This window comes from Athene noctua, chromosome 19 (genome assembly GCF_965140245.1).
Source record: "Athene noctua chromosome 19, bAthNoc1.hap1.1, whole genome shotgun sequence".
Classification (NCBI taxonomy): Eukaryota; Metazoa; Chordata; class Aves; order Strigiformes; family Strigidae; genus Athene; species Athene noctua.
The window spans coordinates 5,999,018-6,016,760 of NC_134055.1; the positions used below are offsets into that span (position 1 = coordinate 5,999,018).

The 17,743-nt window shown below is 56.4% G+C and overlaps 1 protein-coding gene across 2 annotated transcripts in view; it reads left to right on the forward strand.

Annotated features, from left to right (window-relative positions):
- The window catches only part of SMG6 (SMG6 nonsense mediated mRNA decay factor), a 115,066-nt gene that overhangs the window by 85,839 nt on the left and 11,484 nt on the right, over positions 1-17,743 (forward strand). The window contains exons 14-15 of one of the 2 annotated variants that reach the window (XM_074922841.1): positions 10,924-11,100; positions 14,189-14,338. In XM_074922841.1, coding sequence (XP_074778942.1) covers positions 10,924-11,100; positions 14,189-14,338 — 327 coding nt within the window. The remainder of the gene's footprint in view (positions 1-10,923; positions 11,101-14,188; positions 14,339-17,743) is intronic. The other variant, XM_074922842.1, reaches the window with a different exon arrangement.

Sequence of the window (17,743 nt, forward strand, 5' to 3'; positions counted from 1 at the left end):
TCTGGTAGGCTAACGGAGCATGACTTGCTTGGAGCAGCCCCTCCTCGAAGAGGACATGGGCTCTCAGGCACAAGAACGTCATCGGGAGTCCCCTAAGTGGCAGCATTTCTCTGTAAAGCAAAACAGAGCGTTTGTCCCTCCCTGAAGTGGCTGCTGGAAGTGGTGTGAGCTGCTTCCCGCCCTGCCCCAAGCCGCCGGGAACATGCTGCCAGTGTGGTTCTTGTGGTGGGTGGAAATGCCAGTATTGCTAATATCTCTGGGGCTGTGGTGTCGTAGCCAACCAAGCTGTGGTGGCATTTTTCTGGTGTTATTACATTGCCTTCCGTATCCCCACCCTCTGTTTTCAAGGGAATTTAGTGGCAGCTCCGATGGAGGAGCCAACGGTTGAAGGAACTCCTCCCTGCACACAGCAGCCCCAACCCCGCTAGCTGCCCTTTCACATGGGCTTTGCCTGTTTGTTAGTTCAAAGCAAAGCTGCTTCTCTTTCAGCTTCCAAAGTTGAGGGGAACCTGAGTACCCCGAGCTCCCCAGCAGCGTCTGGGGCCGGTGAGGTGTGCGGAGCAGCAGTGGGGCAGCTTGGCACTGATGTTGCTCAGTCTGGTTTCTGGTTTGCGGAGCAGAGGTTTCTCATCACATTGCTCTGACTCAGGTATCTGTTTCCTCTGATGTGGGCAGCCGTTGCTGGAGCTTTTGCCCCAGGCACGCAATTGCTCTGTGGCTCCCAGGGGATGGTGAGACGTGCGGGAGAGCTCCCCAAGTGCTGCCATGACCAGCCGGTGGCTGGGGTCCCTGGGATAGTAAAGGCAGCATTGCAGGAACAGCATCTACCACACCGCTACGTGTTCTAAAGTTCCCCTAAAATCGCTGGGGCAAGCATCCAATTTGTGTCCTAGACTAAAAAGTCTGAAGGAAATGAAACACACACAACCTGACTTGAGCCGGCGTACACGTGTTAACTCAGATTTTGGGCTGCTGCTCCCCGTAACTTACCCACGGGGCTGGGGATCAGCTCAGGGACTCTCAGCTCTCTGCTCCCCATCCAACTCCGTGCAAGGGCAACGCCGAATTCCCTTGGTACAGGGTGCTTGGGAGGGACCTTTAATGCTGTTTATTTGATTGCGTTTTCCTGACTGAGTGACCTTCCCTGAATCCGGTATCATTCTGCCACTGAGACTAACCACTCTAACCAGTTTCCCTAGAGCAGGATCCCAGTTCAGCAGTTCTGGATTGTCACCCTCTGAGAATTGCTTGTGTTTGAGGAAGTGAAAACACCCGTGGGGAGGCTGAGAGCAGCGGCCAGGTGGGAGCTGTGCTGCCTTAGGGGGTTTTAGCGGTTCTCATTAAAACAGTCTCCCATAGACTTAGAAATCCCAAGTTTCCTAAAAGAAGAGGAGAAAATTCCAAAGACTTTCATCCTAGTTCAAATATCTGCCAGGGCAAGGAGCTGTGGAAGTTACAGCGGGATCTCAGATGACATTCTCTGAAAAGCAAGCTTAATAGAGTGCGAGTATGAAATGCTCAGGCCAGAAGCAGCTGTGCCCTCTGCAAGGGCTTGGCCAGCATCTGCACCTCTCCCTTGCCTGCGCTGAGCAATGCAGGGCAGAGAGGGGGAATTGGGGGTCTGCCAGAGGAGCCCCTCCACTTTTGAAGCCTTTGGCACCTCTGTGAGATATTTAAATGACAGACAGACATATAGGGATCTGTAAATACTCATTTGGTGCCAACTAAACCACAAAGAAGATACAGCATTTGTGGTCCAAGGAAGTTTAAATATTTGTGGTCAAACTTAAAATTCGACATAAAACTCTCATCTGCGATGGAAGGCGTCCAGGAACTGCATGGAGAACGTATAAGCTGTGTAAACTCACAGAAATGGCTTCCCGACCAGCTCTGCCAGGACCAGGCAGAATATTCCAGCTCTTACCTCTCCTCTCCCTCCCGCTGCTGAGGTCAGAAGTCAGGTTTGCGAGGGACACGGCGGCCCGTTAACAGCTTCGGGGGTGGAATTCCACCATGCCATGGGTGTTACTGGCCGATGCCATGGTTCCCTCACTGCCTGTAGCAGTGGTCATGCTGGAAGGGTGAGAGGTGAATGGTGCAGGCAGGGTGGGGGGATACTGTAAAGGTGAGCTCTGATTTGCACCATTTTTTGCTGTTCTCGTATGGTAGATCCTCACCCCCACTCCCCCGTTCCTGTGTGGTAACTCTATTCCTTTTACCACCCAACTTCCCACCATCTCTCTCTGCTACCCCAGACATTGGTGTCTTGTCCCATGGGACAGGAATCACCGAGTTACTCTGTGGGTCAAATCACGGGTCAGTTGTCTCATTGTCTCCATGGGGAAGTCCTTGCGAAAGAGCTCCTGCTCTCAGCCAGAGCAAAACACCCACTCTGCCCCACTTCAGTGCATGACACCTTTATCTGCCTGGCTGAGGGGTCGGGGATAGGGTCCAGAGGAGCTGAACCTCCACGTAGCACTGCACACGTTGGCATGGTGGGGACAGACACGCTCAGCAGGAACTGTGTGTCTTCAGGGCTTCCTCCATGCGAACGCCCCAGCGAGGCCAACTCCCTCCTGCTGCCGCTCAGGAGGTGCTTTCTGAAACGGGGAGGTTGCCAGATAACTGCAGTGTTTTCCCCGTGGCGTGGGCAGCCTGGACTTGGCTCCTGCCTTTTTTTTTTCCCACATACCCTGCAAAAAGGGCTGTTGCTGTTGCAAGAGCACACAGAGATTTGCAGTCGAGATGTTGGATTGAACATTCATCAGCCGCATTTCCCAAATTCCAAGAGAGACAGATCCCAGCCCCACCACAGGAACAGCTTCTCTGGTCACCAGCCCAGTGTGGCCCAACAAGCAGATGTACATGAGGAATGCCGGGGGTGGAAAGGTGCGGGGATGGACCGACCCTGTCCCCAATGCCAGCGTCTCCTGGAGCAGTGGCCTTAGAGGAAGGGCAGCGGGTGTCTGCCGAGAGCGGAGCAGTCCCCTTTCCCTTACTAAGCAATCCTCCCTTCCTCCACCAAAGAGCCTGCTAACCACTTTCTTATCTTTCTTAACTCTGCAAAACAATCTCTGGCAAGGCAGGCATCCTCCGAAATGGCAGAGGAAATAAATTCCCCCAGTCCCTGAAAAGGAAAAGACTGAGGACTCTTGCAGCAGGGAGAACAGCCCATGCCCTGCGAAAGCTGGTGGCGGTGCCGTATTGGCTTCGCTGAGGAATCGGATCTTGCCTTCCTCCTTCCCCATGTGGCACCATGGGTTTGAGGCAGACTTTCAGGGACTTGTCTTCCCTGGTTAGTATTCCAGTTGTATCTGCAAGGGAGAAGCAGAGCGGGCTCCTTCAGACTTGTCTTGGCTTTACTCTATGGCTTGAATTATTTTTTTTTTCCCCCGGGAAGTTCAGGGTTGTGCTGGGAGCTGGGGAGGGCATCGAGATGGCTGTAACAGGGAGCTGCTGGCTGTGACTCACTGTTTCTCCTGGAGTCATCTGCCTCTTTCACAGGCCTCTTTCAAAGTTGTGATATTTTTTAGCCCCTTATTCTCCACACAATTGAAACATATGGTCCTGTGTTCAAGGTTTCACTTTGGAGAGCAGAAATGCCCCAAATATTTCACTGTTGCGAGGATCAGTTTGCCCAGTGCTGGGGCATGTGGCCACAGGGAGTGGAAGCAAATGCTTTCTCGGATGGAAATTCTTGCCATGTCTTACTGGAGGCAACATTTTGCAATGTGGGGAAGCCCCGTAGCTCTCACTGAGCTGTTGGCAGCGATGCCTGAGGACACAATGAAAACCAGGCAAGAGCCACACTCATAAACCAGATGAAACATCTCCATCACTCTGTGGAGACCTCCTGTACCCTCTTATTTTTTCTGGGACTTCCACCCAGACTAAAGTCGTGCTTTTCTCTTGTTTTGCTGCTGCCCAGTAGGAATGGACTAGTAGGGGTAAAATTAAATAAGACGACCACCTGCCTCCTGCCTACAAGGTGTCGGATGCAGCCTGGAGCCAAGTGCTTCCTACTGCAAATGCTGCTGCTCACTGGAGAGACAAACTGACAAAAAGGTTCTTTAGAACAGGTGAATAAGATATCAGGGAAAGTCTTTCCAAGCATCAGTGAAAGCCAAAAGCTTGGTTTGGAAACCATCAGAAACTTTCCTCTTGGTGCTGTAGCTCCTTGTGTTTCAGAGAAGCAGTTGGCCCTGGGCTGGGCTGGAGCCAGCCCTCCTCATTGTCCTGAGCTCGAGAGCGGTCTGGAGGATGACTTTCCATCCAGAGCATCTGCTCCAGGTGACTTTGGTGTTGATTCTTCCACTCAAGTCACAAAAGGTTCCTGCATCACCCTCAGATTTATTTTTGGGGTGAACAAGCAGCTTTCCCAACCCCGTGGTAAGCCATCACCAAGGAGGGGAAGAGTTGAGAGGAGCTGGCTGCATGGAGAGTCTGGAGGAGCTGAGAGGTGTCTTGTAGGGCAGTGCCAGGCTGTGCCACAGCACTAAGGGTTTTGAGGCCACAGACTGGGACCTGTGGCAACATGGGATTTCCATACAGAGTTTTAAGTGTCTTCTGGCCTAGATCAGTAAAAATTCAGTCTGTAATTCCTGCCCCACAGCCACTAGGTGCCAGTCAGAGAGAGAGAACTGGCCCCTGGCAAACAGACAGCTCCGAGGAGGGCTGTGCCCTCGGTGTGCTGGTGCAGGGATCCCCTTCTTTGGGGAGGGCTTGCTGAGGGCAGGCTCCAAGCCCCAGAATTGCTCACAGCTTCCCCCCGTGTCACTGGGTCTCACCTTCATGTCCTACAGCTGCCAGGGGTGACAGGTACCAGTGCCTTGGGTGTAGTTTGAGGACCTTCATGGTAGGAAGCTCTTCAGGCTACTCAGGGCTTCTTCCAGTCTGACACCAGAAATGGGATGACTCAGCTCAGATCTATTGCTTAGCACCTTTATATCTTCCGTGTGTCTTCTTTGCATCACACATGGGACAGGCAATGCTGACCTTAGCCCAGCAAACCCTCGTGATGGTGGGCAGTTGGCTCCCTTTCCATGCTGCTTTCCAGTTTTAAAAAGGCCAGTCGTGGTTGAGCTACGTGTCCGAGGTTGGAAAGACGGAGGCGTTTGCCAGGCCAAGAGCACATCTGCTCCGATGACTCGTCTGAGACCCTGTGCCCCAGTGCAGAGGCTGGAACCGTGCCTCTGCAAGGCTCAGGGTGCTGGGAGGGGTTTGGCTAAGACATGGCTACGCTTTCTCTTTGGGGAGCCCCTGCGTTGCAGAGAAAGTGCTTCTCCAGCAGTGGCAATGGGGAAGAACAACTGGAGTGGTTCTTCTGAGCTTCTCTGTCTTGCCTGGGTGTTTTCTGATGCACCTCTCTGCTCTAATGGAGCATCAGATATGGATGTGGTGGATATTTTCCCCACACATGCTCTCGGGTTGGTGCTGGGTGCTGCCCGTGCTGGCACTGTGTCCTGCAGAGCCTGGGCAGCAGTGAGATACACTGGAACCAGCTGTGCCTCACTTTGGGCCCCACTTTGTGGCTTTGCAGCTACAGTTGCTCTCTTGGGTCACACACAGAGTTGCAGCCACGTGGGAGCCATGTCCACGTAGCCCGCTTGTGGGATTAGTCAAAATCGAGAAGTTTCTCTGAGAGAAGCTGTTGCTGCAGTCAGCTCTCAGCTGCAGAATCCAGGGTTGCGATCCAGCTGCGAGCACTGCTGCCCAGCCGTGACGGACGCTTCAGTCCTCCCTGCCCAGGTGGCCAAACCCCTCCAAGCTGTGTTCGGGGCTGGGCAGGTCGAGGAGCTCCTTGGGCCACATCCTGGCTGGGGAACAAGCCCAGAGAAGCTGGACTGTGGATAAGTCCAGGGTTAAACTCAGCCTAGCTTTTGTGCGAGCCTGTGAGATGAAAACCCAGGAGGGATGAGACCAAACCCGGCGCTTTGCTCTGTGCTCCTCCTCCAGCACGCTGGGCCGCCCTCCGAGCTGCCTCCCTGGGGATGGGAGGAGACGGCACAGGGCACTGGGAGGCATTTAGCCTGCATGGATGTTTTAGTAGGGTCAGTGCAAATGCTTCAGCTGGCCCATGTAGATGCTGCGTGGTTTAGATTGTTTGGGGCTCACTTGGTTTCAGCATCATTCAGCTACTTCAGCTAAGCCATTTTTAAAGCAATGTGGCAAAAACAGTGTTATTCCCATGCTGGATTTTGCTGGAGCTTGGCTCTGAGTCCCGGTTCTATCCCATTCCCATCTCCGAATCTGGGATGGGATCTCTCCATGCCATGACTCAAACTTCTCATGTCCTTTTCTCCTTCTGAATCCAGCTGTCAGGATGTGCTCGTGTCTTCCCCTCGCACACAGGAATGCAAAGCCGGCAATGGCAGCCCATCCTCCAAGCAAAACCTTCTCCGAAGCCGCTGCCTCCTGTTTGCTTGCAGAGTCTAAGGTTTTGCTGAGAGAGAAGCTGCCGGGGTCCCTGCACACAGCACGGCAGCAGCGTGGCATTGCCAGAGGCTGCCACAGGCACAGGGCAGCCCACTCCAGACCAAGACCCCCCCCGGGATGTGGCAGGTCCCTGCAGCCGAGCAGGGCTCCCCTGGCCAGCTGGCTTGGCTGCCGGAGGCTCTTTGGACTAGCTGAAGGAGTCTGCATTCCTGCCTCCCAGTTATTTGCTCTTTAGGACGCTGCGTAAAATTAACAAGTTGTAAAAGTTGATTGAAGGCGGCGGTGGGTGTGACAGCGATTTGCTTAGCTGCGGGAGAGCCGTGTGTGGAGCAGCAGGGCCACGAGGCCAGGGTGGGGGACAGAGGGGCTGCCCCCCCCGGCTCCAGGCGCGCCTCTGACCCAAAGCGAGACCATGGCTGGTTTCTGGTGGTGTCACCCCAGCAGCACCAGGTGCATGTGTCCCGCGGGCCCAGTGCTCACAGCTCTCAGACCCCCTCCCCTGCCCTTAAATCTTTTGGAGGACACGTGCTGGTGTTGGGGCTGTGCCTCCTTCGGACCAGGTGCCGGCCACCCTGCATCCATCTGTCCCCCCTGTCCCTCCTCTTGTTAAAGAGCAGCACACAACTTCCTTGGGGAAGTTTTTCCCTTCATCCTCTTTAATCTGCAGGAGAAAATACAGCCAAGACCGTAGAGGGGATCAGCTTTGTTAGATCTGGGGACCTCTCGTTAGATCTGGGGACCCTGCTCGCCGCTGGCAGGTGACACACGCAGGGTCCGGGTGACACTGGCACTGCAAAATGGCTTTGAAAATACAACAGCTGGTGCGGTTAATGCGCAGCCCAGTGGGTCTCTACAGGCAGTTAGTGTGTGTTAATGTGTGTCCTGCTGTGTCTTACTCAATGATTAGTATGTTAATGTATGACCCATGAATTAGCAGTCGGAGTGCTAATGAGCCTCGTCAGTGTGCCCTAGCAGCCGCCAGCCCGCTGGTGGGTGGCTGGTGCTGGGAGCTGGTGGTTAGCCTGTCTGATGCAGCAGGAGATTAGAAACCTCTCGTCTCCCGGCTTGATGGAATCAGTCTGGTGATCAGGGCTGCTGCAGCCGAAGCCACCTCCGCCCCACTCCTGGTCCTCAGCCACGTGTCCCCGAGAGGCACCGCGGTGGCGAGGGGCTCAGCGATGCCTCGGTCGCTCACACCTCTGGGGAACTGAGCCTGGGTCACGGACGGGGGCACCAGACCACTTCAGCAATTCTCAGTTTCAGTTTTCCTTTGAGAGCGGCTGTGTGCGTGTCAGGCCTATTTTAATACCCAGCGATGACTTGAAGTCAGGCTTTCAGTTCCTGCTGTCTCACTGCACGGCCGGAGGGGGAAGGGCACGCGCGGGATGGTTGTATTCCCCACCAGGGACGGGGAATGTCTGCTGCCACATCACCAGATACATCGACACGGTGTCATTTTGTGCTTGACCATTCATTCAGGAAGGGTGAGCACAGCTCCCGGAATTCTCACCATGTTCCACTCTGGCAGTGAGGAATCGCCACGTGAGCCAGCGAGTGCTTTTGTGGCCCATCCCCGCTGCCCCGGGCATCCCGGCGCTGCCATGGGCACTCACGTTTCCACTCCGAAACAGGAAGTTTCTGACAAAAGCAGATTGCTCTGCGCCATGCAAGGTCCCGCTCCGCCGTTTGAGAGAGACCTGGGTGCCAGTCACAGGTCACTTCTTTCCCAGCATCGCTGAGGCTGAGTGTCCCGCGGCAGGGTCAGCCTGGCTGCCGGCAGCCCGGGGCTCTGCCGCGTCCTCCTCGAGCGGGGCTGCACGTGACAGGGATGTGCAGAGCATTTGCTCCTTCCCTGTTTTTCATTCATGTGGGCTGGAAAAATGTGTTCATGAGACGAGTTGCTGTGGCATTATGTCATGGACCTTCAGTTGGGCTCTTTTCTCCCCAGCAGATGAGCTGAATTTCAGCATCAGGCTGTGCTGGCTTGGCAGGAAATCTGGTGTTTCCTACTTGTTTCTTCTTCAGGGAAGGAAGGAGCGAACCCACCTGCCCTTGTCCCCAGCCCCAGCCATGAGTGAAGGGAGTTTTTCTGCAATATGCCTGATCATTCCCAGTCCAGGAGGCTCTGACAGGGAGATTTAAGCCTTTGCTGTGCAGAGATGGCTGTGCTGCAGCTGTGTCAGCGCCCAGCCCTTCATGCAATACATGAAAACCTCATGGATCCTGAACTAGATGCGATGGCTTTTATTTCTAGAGGCGTCTTGAGAAATCTCTCGGGAATGGTGTCGGGATGGGATGCCCATCTCTTCCCTGCCTAGCCAAGCAGTTCCCACGTCCCTTTCCCCGGTACTGCTGGTGTCGGCCGCATCCTGGCATCCCACAGCCCCTGGCTGCTGGCAGCTGTGCCGGCAGTGGCAGGCGCTTCACTCACCCAGCAGCCTGGGCACGAGAGAACTGCAGATACCAAGACTGGAAAATCCCCAGGCTGAAGTCACCCTGTGTGAGTCAGGCTGGGTCTCCGCAGCGTTAGCCTGTTGAGCTAGTGATGAAGCAGGCACTGAGGTTTCCACCACTTCCCCCGGGGCTGCTGCAGCCCGGAGCTCTCAGGAGGGATGTTTTCCATGACAGCCATTCCCACTTTGCTCTTGTTCTCTTTCCTTCTGACTTTCCCCTGCACAGAATCATTCCTAAAGGAGAGCCAGGAGGATGGAAATGTTCCTGTGGTGACACTTGCCTGGATTGCTCCTGGCTGGGTGTCCCAAGCAGCAAAGGGCTGTCTCAGGGAGGAAGATCCCCAGCAGCCTGACCTGCTCCCAGGGCTGCTGAGCCTGCCTCACCTCGTCCTTTGCTCACCTCTGTCCCGTAGGACGTTTTTTAGGAGCAGAATCAGTAGTTATGGGTCCCTTCCTCCCTCAAATACTACATTCTTGCAATCATCCTGCTCGCACCACCTCTCAGCAACCGCCTCCCGCAGGGAGGAAGGGACTTCGCCTCCCCCTCTGCCTGTCTGTGCAGGTATAGGGGGATGCAGGGTGCCAGGGGGGGCGGGGGGCAGCTTCAAACAGAGGCAGCCCTGGCTGCTGGGGCATGAGGGCGCCTCGCTCAGGCAGTAGCCAGGGTGGAAGGTTGGAGGTCAGAGGAGGGTCAGGTTTTTAACACGCACTACAGCGACACGGTGGTTAAAATTAGCCCGCAGAGAGGAAACTGGCAGCTTTGTGGAAGAGCAGAAGTTTCCTCTCTCGGCAGCCTGGTGCAGCGGGGCCGTAGGCCGCTGCCAGCCCTCCGCTCGCCATGGCACGGTCCTGTCCAAGGCACGTCCACAGGCCAACGGCACGAGGGTGACAAGCTGGTCTCTGCCAAGCCAGGGCTGGGGCGTGCGGTGTCGGTATCATGGGGGGAGAGCAGGCAGCGTCCCAGGCTGTGAGGCGCCTGGTTGGGTCACCTGTATGGGGTCTGGCCTTCTCCACAGCGTCAGGATCCCGGCCCTGGGAGCCTGCAGGGACCCTTTTAGGATGGGGGTCTCTGCGGCTGCTTTGCTCTGTCTGAGCAGAGCAAAACCAGGGTGGTTGGGGGGGCGCAGGAGGAACTCAGGCATCAACGAGGACTTTGTCTCCATAGCATGTAGCACTTCCAGCCCCCATTTGCTGACTTTCTCCCTATAAATCTGCTGCTCCCTGGGAGTGACACCGGTCAGCAGGAAGCACCGGGGGAGAGCTCTGCAGGTGCAGAGCCCTGCTGCGAGGGGACACAGGCTGAGCCGAGGCCGGCTGTGGCAGAGACGCCAGCAGAGGCTGTGCCGTGCAGGACGGGGCCGCAGAGGCACCGGGCTCCCGTGCTCTGGAAACTCCATTTGAGAGCCTCATAAATTGGATAATTACCCAAGCTATTGAGTTTCCTTCTGGCCAGATCCGTCCCAGCCTCCCTGACGGGGCTCCCCAGTTGGTCCATGAGATGGGCCCGTGGGACGGGGTCGGGCTGGAGACAAGGAGGGGCTCAGCTTTTCTCAAATGCCCCCACCCGCCTGCTCTCACACCTGCATTGCTCCCCAGCTTTTGGGGGGGGAATCTGGCAACGGGAGCTGAAACAAAACAGTAAGGATAGGCCACATCATTCATCTCGCACGGTTCAGCGGACTTTCCCCCATTTGGTGAGGCTGGGCATGGGGCTGGCTGCCCCCCAGCAGCCCCACTGCCCTGGGGCGCACGTAGCGGGACAGGACAGGACACGGATCAGTGCTGGGTGTCCTGACTTCGCGTGCCTCCTTTTCCCTGGGGACAGTGGGCTATGAGGCATGGCTAACCTCTTCCATCCCTGTTTAGAAGAAGAGGGGCACCTCTCACATCCCCATGGTGCTGTGCAGCGCTGCCTGCATCCCACTGGGCCTTCTAGCCCCAAACATTTCCCCCTGGCCGTTGCCCATCCGCCTTCCCTTTGCACTGACTTTGTTTTCCTTTCCCTCTCCCCAACCCCCTCGTCCTCACCCTGTAGGTTATTGCAGCCAACTGCAAGAGGGTCACAGTTCTGAAGTATTTCCTGGAAGCCCTTTGTGGACAAGAAGAGCCTTTGCTGGCATTCAAGGGTGGAAAATATGTGTCAGTGGCACCCGTCCCAGACGCCATGGGAAAGGAAATGGGAAGCCAAGAGGGAAAACAACTGGAAGATCAGGTACCGTGCGGGAAGAGCGCGCCTCGGTGAAGGAAGAATCACCCCTGTGGGGCCCAGCCTCTGCCTGCCCTGCAGCTCCCGCTATTTATAGCCAGCATAGCTGCGTGTGCATTTTATGGGGGGAGGCGGGGGGGGGCAAATGGTGCACAGCCCTTGTCTCCCGAGTGTACTTTGCTCATGCCCTTTCCTGCCAGTCCAACCCGCGTGCCTCTATCTCGCCCGCTGCTATGAGTTCCAGATGCTGCTTTTTCATACCCGAAGCCGGGGGGGAGCTTTAATAACGTGCAGCACTGCGGCTCCGGGAGAGGAGGTGGGCGAGGGGGTGTCAGGGTTCAGCTTCAGGATCAAGTTTATAGCCGTGGAGCTCGTTGTGGCGGAGGCCTGAGCTCCAGCCTCCAGCACACGTACAGGAAGAGCTGACATTGGCGCCCCGTCCCTCCCCTGCCTCTCACATCCTGATGTGATTAAGGAATTCAACTCTTGTTTTTCTGCCCTTGCTTGTTCCTGTAGGCCTTGCTTCACTCCAGGCTCCGTGTGTGTGTTTAAGGGCCCTGCCAGCCGCTCTGCAGGTTGACTCTTTTCTTCTGTTTAATCTTGCAGTCGGAAAGGCCAGGGAAACAGGAGAGAGGGGCAGGGGCGTTGGGAGCAGGGAGCTGGGTGGCCCAGCACTGCCCAGACTCGCTCCAGGTCCCCTCCCTGTGCCGGGGCCAGGCGCAGAAGAGACGGGGGGTGTCGCCCCGTGCAGGGGACAGCACCTTGCCTCTGCCAGCAGTGGGTGGCCCATGGCCCCACGTGTCCCAGGGAGGTGACAGCCAGTGGCACCCAGAGCAAGAATGCGCTCAGGACCCTTGTCCCAGCAGCTGGCTCCGGCTGAGCAGGGGACAGATTTTAGGTGATTTTTTTGCACTAGGGCTCAGGGCAAAACCCCAGACAGCAAGTGATGTCTCTGTAAGGTGGGAGACTTGGATCCTTGTCCTCTTCTGGGGAAGGTTCAGGAGGTTTTCAAGTTGATACCACCAAAATCATGTGATATGGGAGGATCTTCAGGTTTTATCCAGTGTCATGACAGGGACGGTCCTGTTCTCCAAAACCCTCCTTTTGGGTCAGTCCCTCCAGTTTCTGCTATGAAGAAACACAGTATGGAGGATAGCTCCCTCCTGCCCCATCCACACAGTCTTTGCTCAGCTGTGGGAACCTCTGTGAGCTCATTGCACAACCCTGGAGCTTCCTCCTTGGGCTCTGATCGCAAGAGAGCTTCCAGCTCGGCAGCGTGACCACCATCACTTGCCTGGGCAAGCAGATCCCGACCCACCACAGCAGGTCTGCATCTGACACAGGCTTTTTCCCAAGGCCCTAGTGCGATGCTGTCCCTCTGGCAGCATCCCCCCATTCCTGTGGTCCAGGCTGTCCTGGAAGAGGGAAGTGAGCCTGAGGGCTCCATCTTCCTCCTTCCCATGGCTAAAATGTCACAAGGAGAGGAGAGTACATGGTTCTGTGGCCAGGCGGGTGGGCGGTCTGGGTGAAATGATTGAGTACACAACTGTGCAGTGCTGGGGTTGTTCTAAATTAAGACTGCAAACTCCTGCCCGAGTCCCTCCTGCTGACACGTGCCATGGCATCCCGCACAGGGCAGGGAGTGTAGCGATGCTTTTATCCATCCTCTTGTGCAGGATCCATCCCCTGCAGCCCTCTGGGGGCTCAGAGCAGGTCTTTCTGCCCAGGTGCCACTTGGGATCTCTTCCCAGCCCCATCAGAACCCTTGGCTTTTGTGCAGAGATGGGGAGATCGGTAATGGCAGGGCTTGGGAAGGCCCGTGGTTGCTGCGCTGGGTGCAAGGGGGTGGGCAAGGTAAGGAGGCTGGTCAGCGGCAGTGGCAGAGGTGCAGCAGCACGTGTGTGCAGGCGTGTTGAGGAACAGGGACTCATGGTCTCCCCTTTGGGCAGGGAGCCACTGGGGATGGCAGCGAAGCTGGGGACAGAACTGGGTTGTGGCTGATTCCCAGTTGGACATCAGCCACCACCTCTCACCCTCTGGGGTCACAGAGATTTGGGTGCATAGGGAAAGGCCAGTGCAGCCTTCACCTGGGAGAGGAACAGATGGCTCATTCTGGGGTCTCCAGTTCAGACAGAGGAGGCATACTGGGAAGGGTCTGCAGACCTCCTGGTGGGGAGAGCCAGGGAAGGGTCTCCAGGAGAGGGTGAAGATGCAGCGTGGTCCAGAAGTGCCTGTGCAGGCAGGAAGTTGGAGGACCAGGCAACTGACCTTGAGTTCAGCAAAGACAAGGTTCCTGGCCAGGATGAGCATGGCAAAGATGTAGGATGCAAATGTTACAGAGGAAATAATTAACCATTGAAATTACTGACCTTGAGTGGTTTCTCCATCATGTGGAGCTTTAAAATCAAGATTGAATGGTCTCCTCCTAAAACATCTGTTCCAGCCCAGCTGGAAGTTTTGGGGTGGGTGCAGGAATCTCTCTGGCCTATTCAGAGATCAAAAAGGAGAAGGGGAACAGACTCTTTGGTCTCCTGGCTTCATGGATCCAAGTTTCCTCTCAAGATGATCAGCGTGTGTGCCAATCCTCGGATGAGGCAGCAGTGTTAGAGCAGCCTTGTGCAGCCCCAGTGCAGGCAGGTGGGGAGGAGCAGCATTTGCTCCAAGGGATGTGCAGCCTTAACAGCTGGGCAAAGCAGAGAGACAGGGAAATACCATGGTGTTACAGAACTGAAGCTTATAAAACATCAGTGGCTCACCCAAGGCTGTGGGAAGAGTTTTCCAAGGTGAGGAAGAGGGTTTGATTTTAGAACAGAGCTTTAAGCAGGGCTGCCCCTGCCCTGCCTGGTCACTGCCTTCCCTGCCCCATTATCTCTTGTCTCACCTTGTCACTTCCTGGGTGTTTACTATTTATTTATTTTGCTTGCTTCTTTTGGATGTTTAGAAATAGTCGTCCATCAGCAAGCAGTGATGGACTATGCCTGTCAGAGATTTTTCTGCTGGAAGGGGGAGAGCAGAACAATCACAGTCCTTGCCACCAGCATCCCTTACGATGACTCCTCTCCTTGTTTTTTTGTCTTTCTGCATTTCCTGGAAGAAGGAAGATGATGTGATGATTGAGGCATTTGAAGATGATTCCGAGGCTGAAGGCAGCGGAGGAGAGATGGACATCAAGGAGCTCAGAGCCAAGAAGCAAGCCCTGGCCAGGAAAGTAGCTGAGCAGCAGCGTCGTGAAGACAAGATTCAGGTAGGACAGGCTGTGCGACTGCGGTGCCCGAGCTGGCTGAGGAGCTGCTTTGCTTCAGTCCATGGGCTGATCCTGCCTCACTGTGCCAATGGTGCGCAGCCCTTTCCCTGCCCCACTGAGGGCCAGTGGCCTCTCGGGATGTCTCACAGCACCTGGAGCTTCCCAGGTGTAGGTACCCTGTGCTGCCTCTCTGAAACACAACAGCAAGCTTAGCTTTCGCCCTTTGGAAGCCAAATCGGTATTGCTGTCCCTGCCCAGTGCAAGATCTGCCCTCCCAGGCCCTGAGATGAATGTTCTGGAGACTCCTGGGACCCTCCTGAAGCCAGACACAGCTTCTCCACAGAGCTGCCAGCACACCCAAGAGCCCTGGCAGGGGAATGCTTTAGCTGATGGCTGTAGTGCAGCGTGTGCCAGGCAGCAAGCTGTCCCCCACCCAGGGCAGATGCTCTGTGGCAGCAAGGTTCAGTGAGAAATCAGCTTTCCTGTGCAGTGGGGCACAGGCAGACAGAGGAGAGGGTGGGACGTGAACGGCAGAGTTCACGCGGGAGCCAGCAGCAGGAAAAATAGTCTGTGAACGGCTGCTGCAGCCAGAGCGCCGCGTTGCCATCGTGATGGGGACAAACAGATGGGAGACAGGTGATCTTGTCGTGGCCCTGGCCTGATTTGAGCATATTTCCCAGTGGGAGCTGATGAAGTAAACTGGTTGGACTGGGAGCAGATGCCTGGCGGTGCACACTGTTGCTTTAAGAGCAATCTCAGATGCATGGCTGTTGGCTGCCTCGTCGCTCACAACCCCTCTTCCTCCAGCCTCGCAGCCCAGATGAGGATTTCTCAGCAGAGGAAAAATTCTCCCTGGCTCCCCTCCCCCTCACCTCCGCCCTCTCTAATGCCCAGGGCCCTTCACTTCCATAATTCTTCATTTTCCAGCCTTGAACGTAAGCCAGACACATCTGTCTGGCCATATGCGTGAACTCTGCAGTGTGTGCCGAGGTGGTTGTAAAACAGGGCTGCTGAAGGCCCTACTGGGAGAGCGTGCACATGTGTACCCTCCGGCTACTGGCGCCGGGCCCAGAACCACTGCGCTTCGCTTTTCCAAACCCACCCCAACCTTTCAGATTTTTGCCTTTTTTCTTTTTCATTTGAATTTTGAGCAATTCATATCAAGGCGAAGGTAGAAGTTGCGCCGGGAGGGAGGGGCCGCCCCCGCAAGCGAGTCCATTATTGTTGGCAGGTACCTGGGTCACATTAATACAAGGAGGAAGAAAGCAGCAGCGAACGAGTGAGAGATTGGAGAGATGGGCTGTAAATTAAAGCGGCCTGAAGCCTTCCAGCCTCCCAGGGTTGTTAAGCGGGAGGTGTAAGTAAATTCCCCACTTCCCACTGCCTTGTACAGACACAGCAAACAGGAACTGCACATGTTCGGGGAGGGCAGCGTGCAGCAGATCCCGGCCCCGGCGACTAGCCCAGCTGCAGCAGGGCCCCCGGGATGGCCGCTGCCCATTCTGCGGGGAGAGTGGGGGCTGCCTGATGTTGTCAGGGGCTTTCTCCCCCCGGCGTGCTCCTCCCTTCCTCCGCAGCCGTGCTGGGGCCGATGCTCGCAGGCGGAGAGAGGTCAAAACGAGGGTGTGGGCAGCTTAAGGGGCTGCACAGCTGAGAGCTGAGGTGCAGTTGGAGTCTGAAGGCGCGGGGTGGAGGAGAAGTCCTTGGGGCTTTGGTAAAGTCATCCAGCCCGTAGCTAAGCTGGGAACAGCCTGGAGCAGAACATGTGTGCTTGCCCTGGTACTGACCACGCAGCCAGGGCTGGAGGAGCTCGGGTGGAAGGCGCTGCCTGGGGAGGCCAGGTCAGAGCCAGCTCAGCATCCACCCCCTCCACTTTCCCTGTCTTGGCCTGTGGTCCTTGACCTTCCTGATCTTCACAAGAGATTTTGTATTTCCTGGGACCTGGGGACCTTCTGCCTTCCCTGTTACAGCCCATTTCTCTTACTCACTGCTCACCTACGGAGTTCACGCATTGGCTGCTCTCTGAGTCCCACTTTCGTTATCCTGGGGACAAGCCACAGCTCCACATACTCATCCCAGTGCGGCAGATGCGGCTCCTGTCTCAGCACAGCTGAGAGCCTCCGCTCTCCACGCGTGGCCATGTGGCTGTGCCTGCGCTGTGGGGGGGACTCGGGGCCCAGAGAGCCCGGGTGCCACCAGTGCCTCCCGTATAGTCTGGTGGTGCAAGCAGTGAGCCAGGGCAAAGCCTTCATGTCTTGGCCATCCATTTTCTTTCTGTGCCTGGGGGGAGTGCAGTGTCTTAGCCTCGCCTGGGCCGTGCAGAGTTGTGCTTGCAGCTAAATTCACTCCCGTCTCCCCAGCAGGCTTTCTTGCACTATCTCCCTGTCTTTGCTGTGCTCCCCACCTCTTGCAACTTGACTCTGCTGTTGATGGAGGTCATCCACCTGTCCTAAGTTCACTGCTGCTGCTTACCTGCCCTGCATCAGCTGGTGGTGTAGCCCTGCAGGTCTTTGTTGTAGCTCCCAACCACAGTCAGTGCTGGGGTCGCATTTACACCTCGAGGGGGATTTGGGTTTCTCTGTGTTCCTTCGGTCCCTGCCCTGGCTGGATGTGTGCAGGACAGCGGCTTGAGCTACCAGGGCAGTACGGCCCCAGGCGGGGTAGATGGCAAACGCGGGTGGCCCTTGGCCAGCACCCGAGTGAACAGGAGAGCTCAGCTCTTCATGAGCTGGGAGCCCAAAACCATCACTCTGAGGCGGGGCAGATAGGCCAGAGCAGGGTTGGGTCATAACCTCTTGTGTCCCTGGGCAGCCCTGGTTGGGAGGAGGCAGCTCTGGTTGGGAGGAGGCAGCTCTGGTTGGGAGGAGGCAGCTTTAGTTGGGAGGAGGCAGCCGTGGTTGGGAGGAGGCAGCTGTTTGCTGCCTGTCCCTGGGTTATGGGTTGGCTCCTGCTCCCTGGCTCTGCTGCCACCCTGCCTCTGCCCTCACCGCTTGCCCAGGCTGGGACAGAGCCGCCTGCCAGCCCCATGCCACAGGCTGGCGACAGCAGCAATGCGTCGGGGTGGGCTGAGAGACCAGGCCCGTACCTTGGTGCTACCCAGATATTTGGGGGGACGAGAGGCCAGGCAGGCAGGTGGGCAAGAGGAGGTGACAGTGGCGCTGCCAGCACAGGCAGTGTTCTCCAGCAGGGCTGTGTCCCCAGCCAGCACCGGGTCCCGCCGCACGCTCCCACCGCCCCCGCTGCTTGGCCAGGCCCTTGGTCCATGCTGTTCAGCGTCCCCTGTCCTTTGTGCCGCCGCTGTGCACTGGGAGCGGTCAAGTTTCCTGACCGGTTGAAAACATCCCACCTGAAACATAACAGGCTCTTCCTCTGGATGCTGCTATTGTTTTGCTCAGCATTACAGAA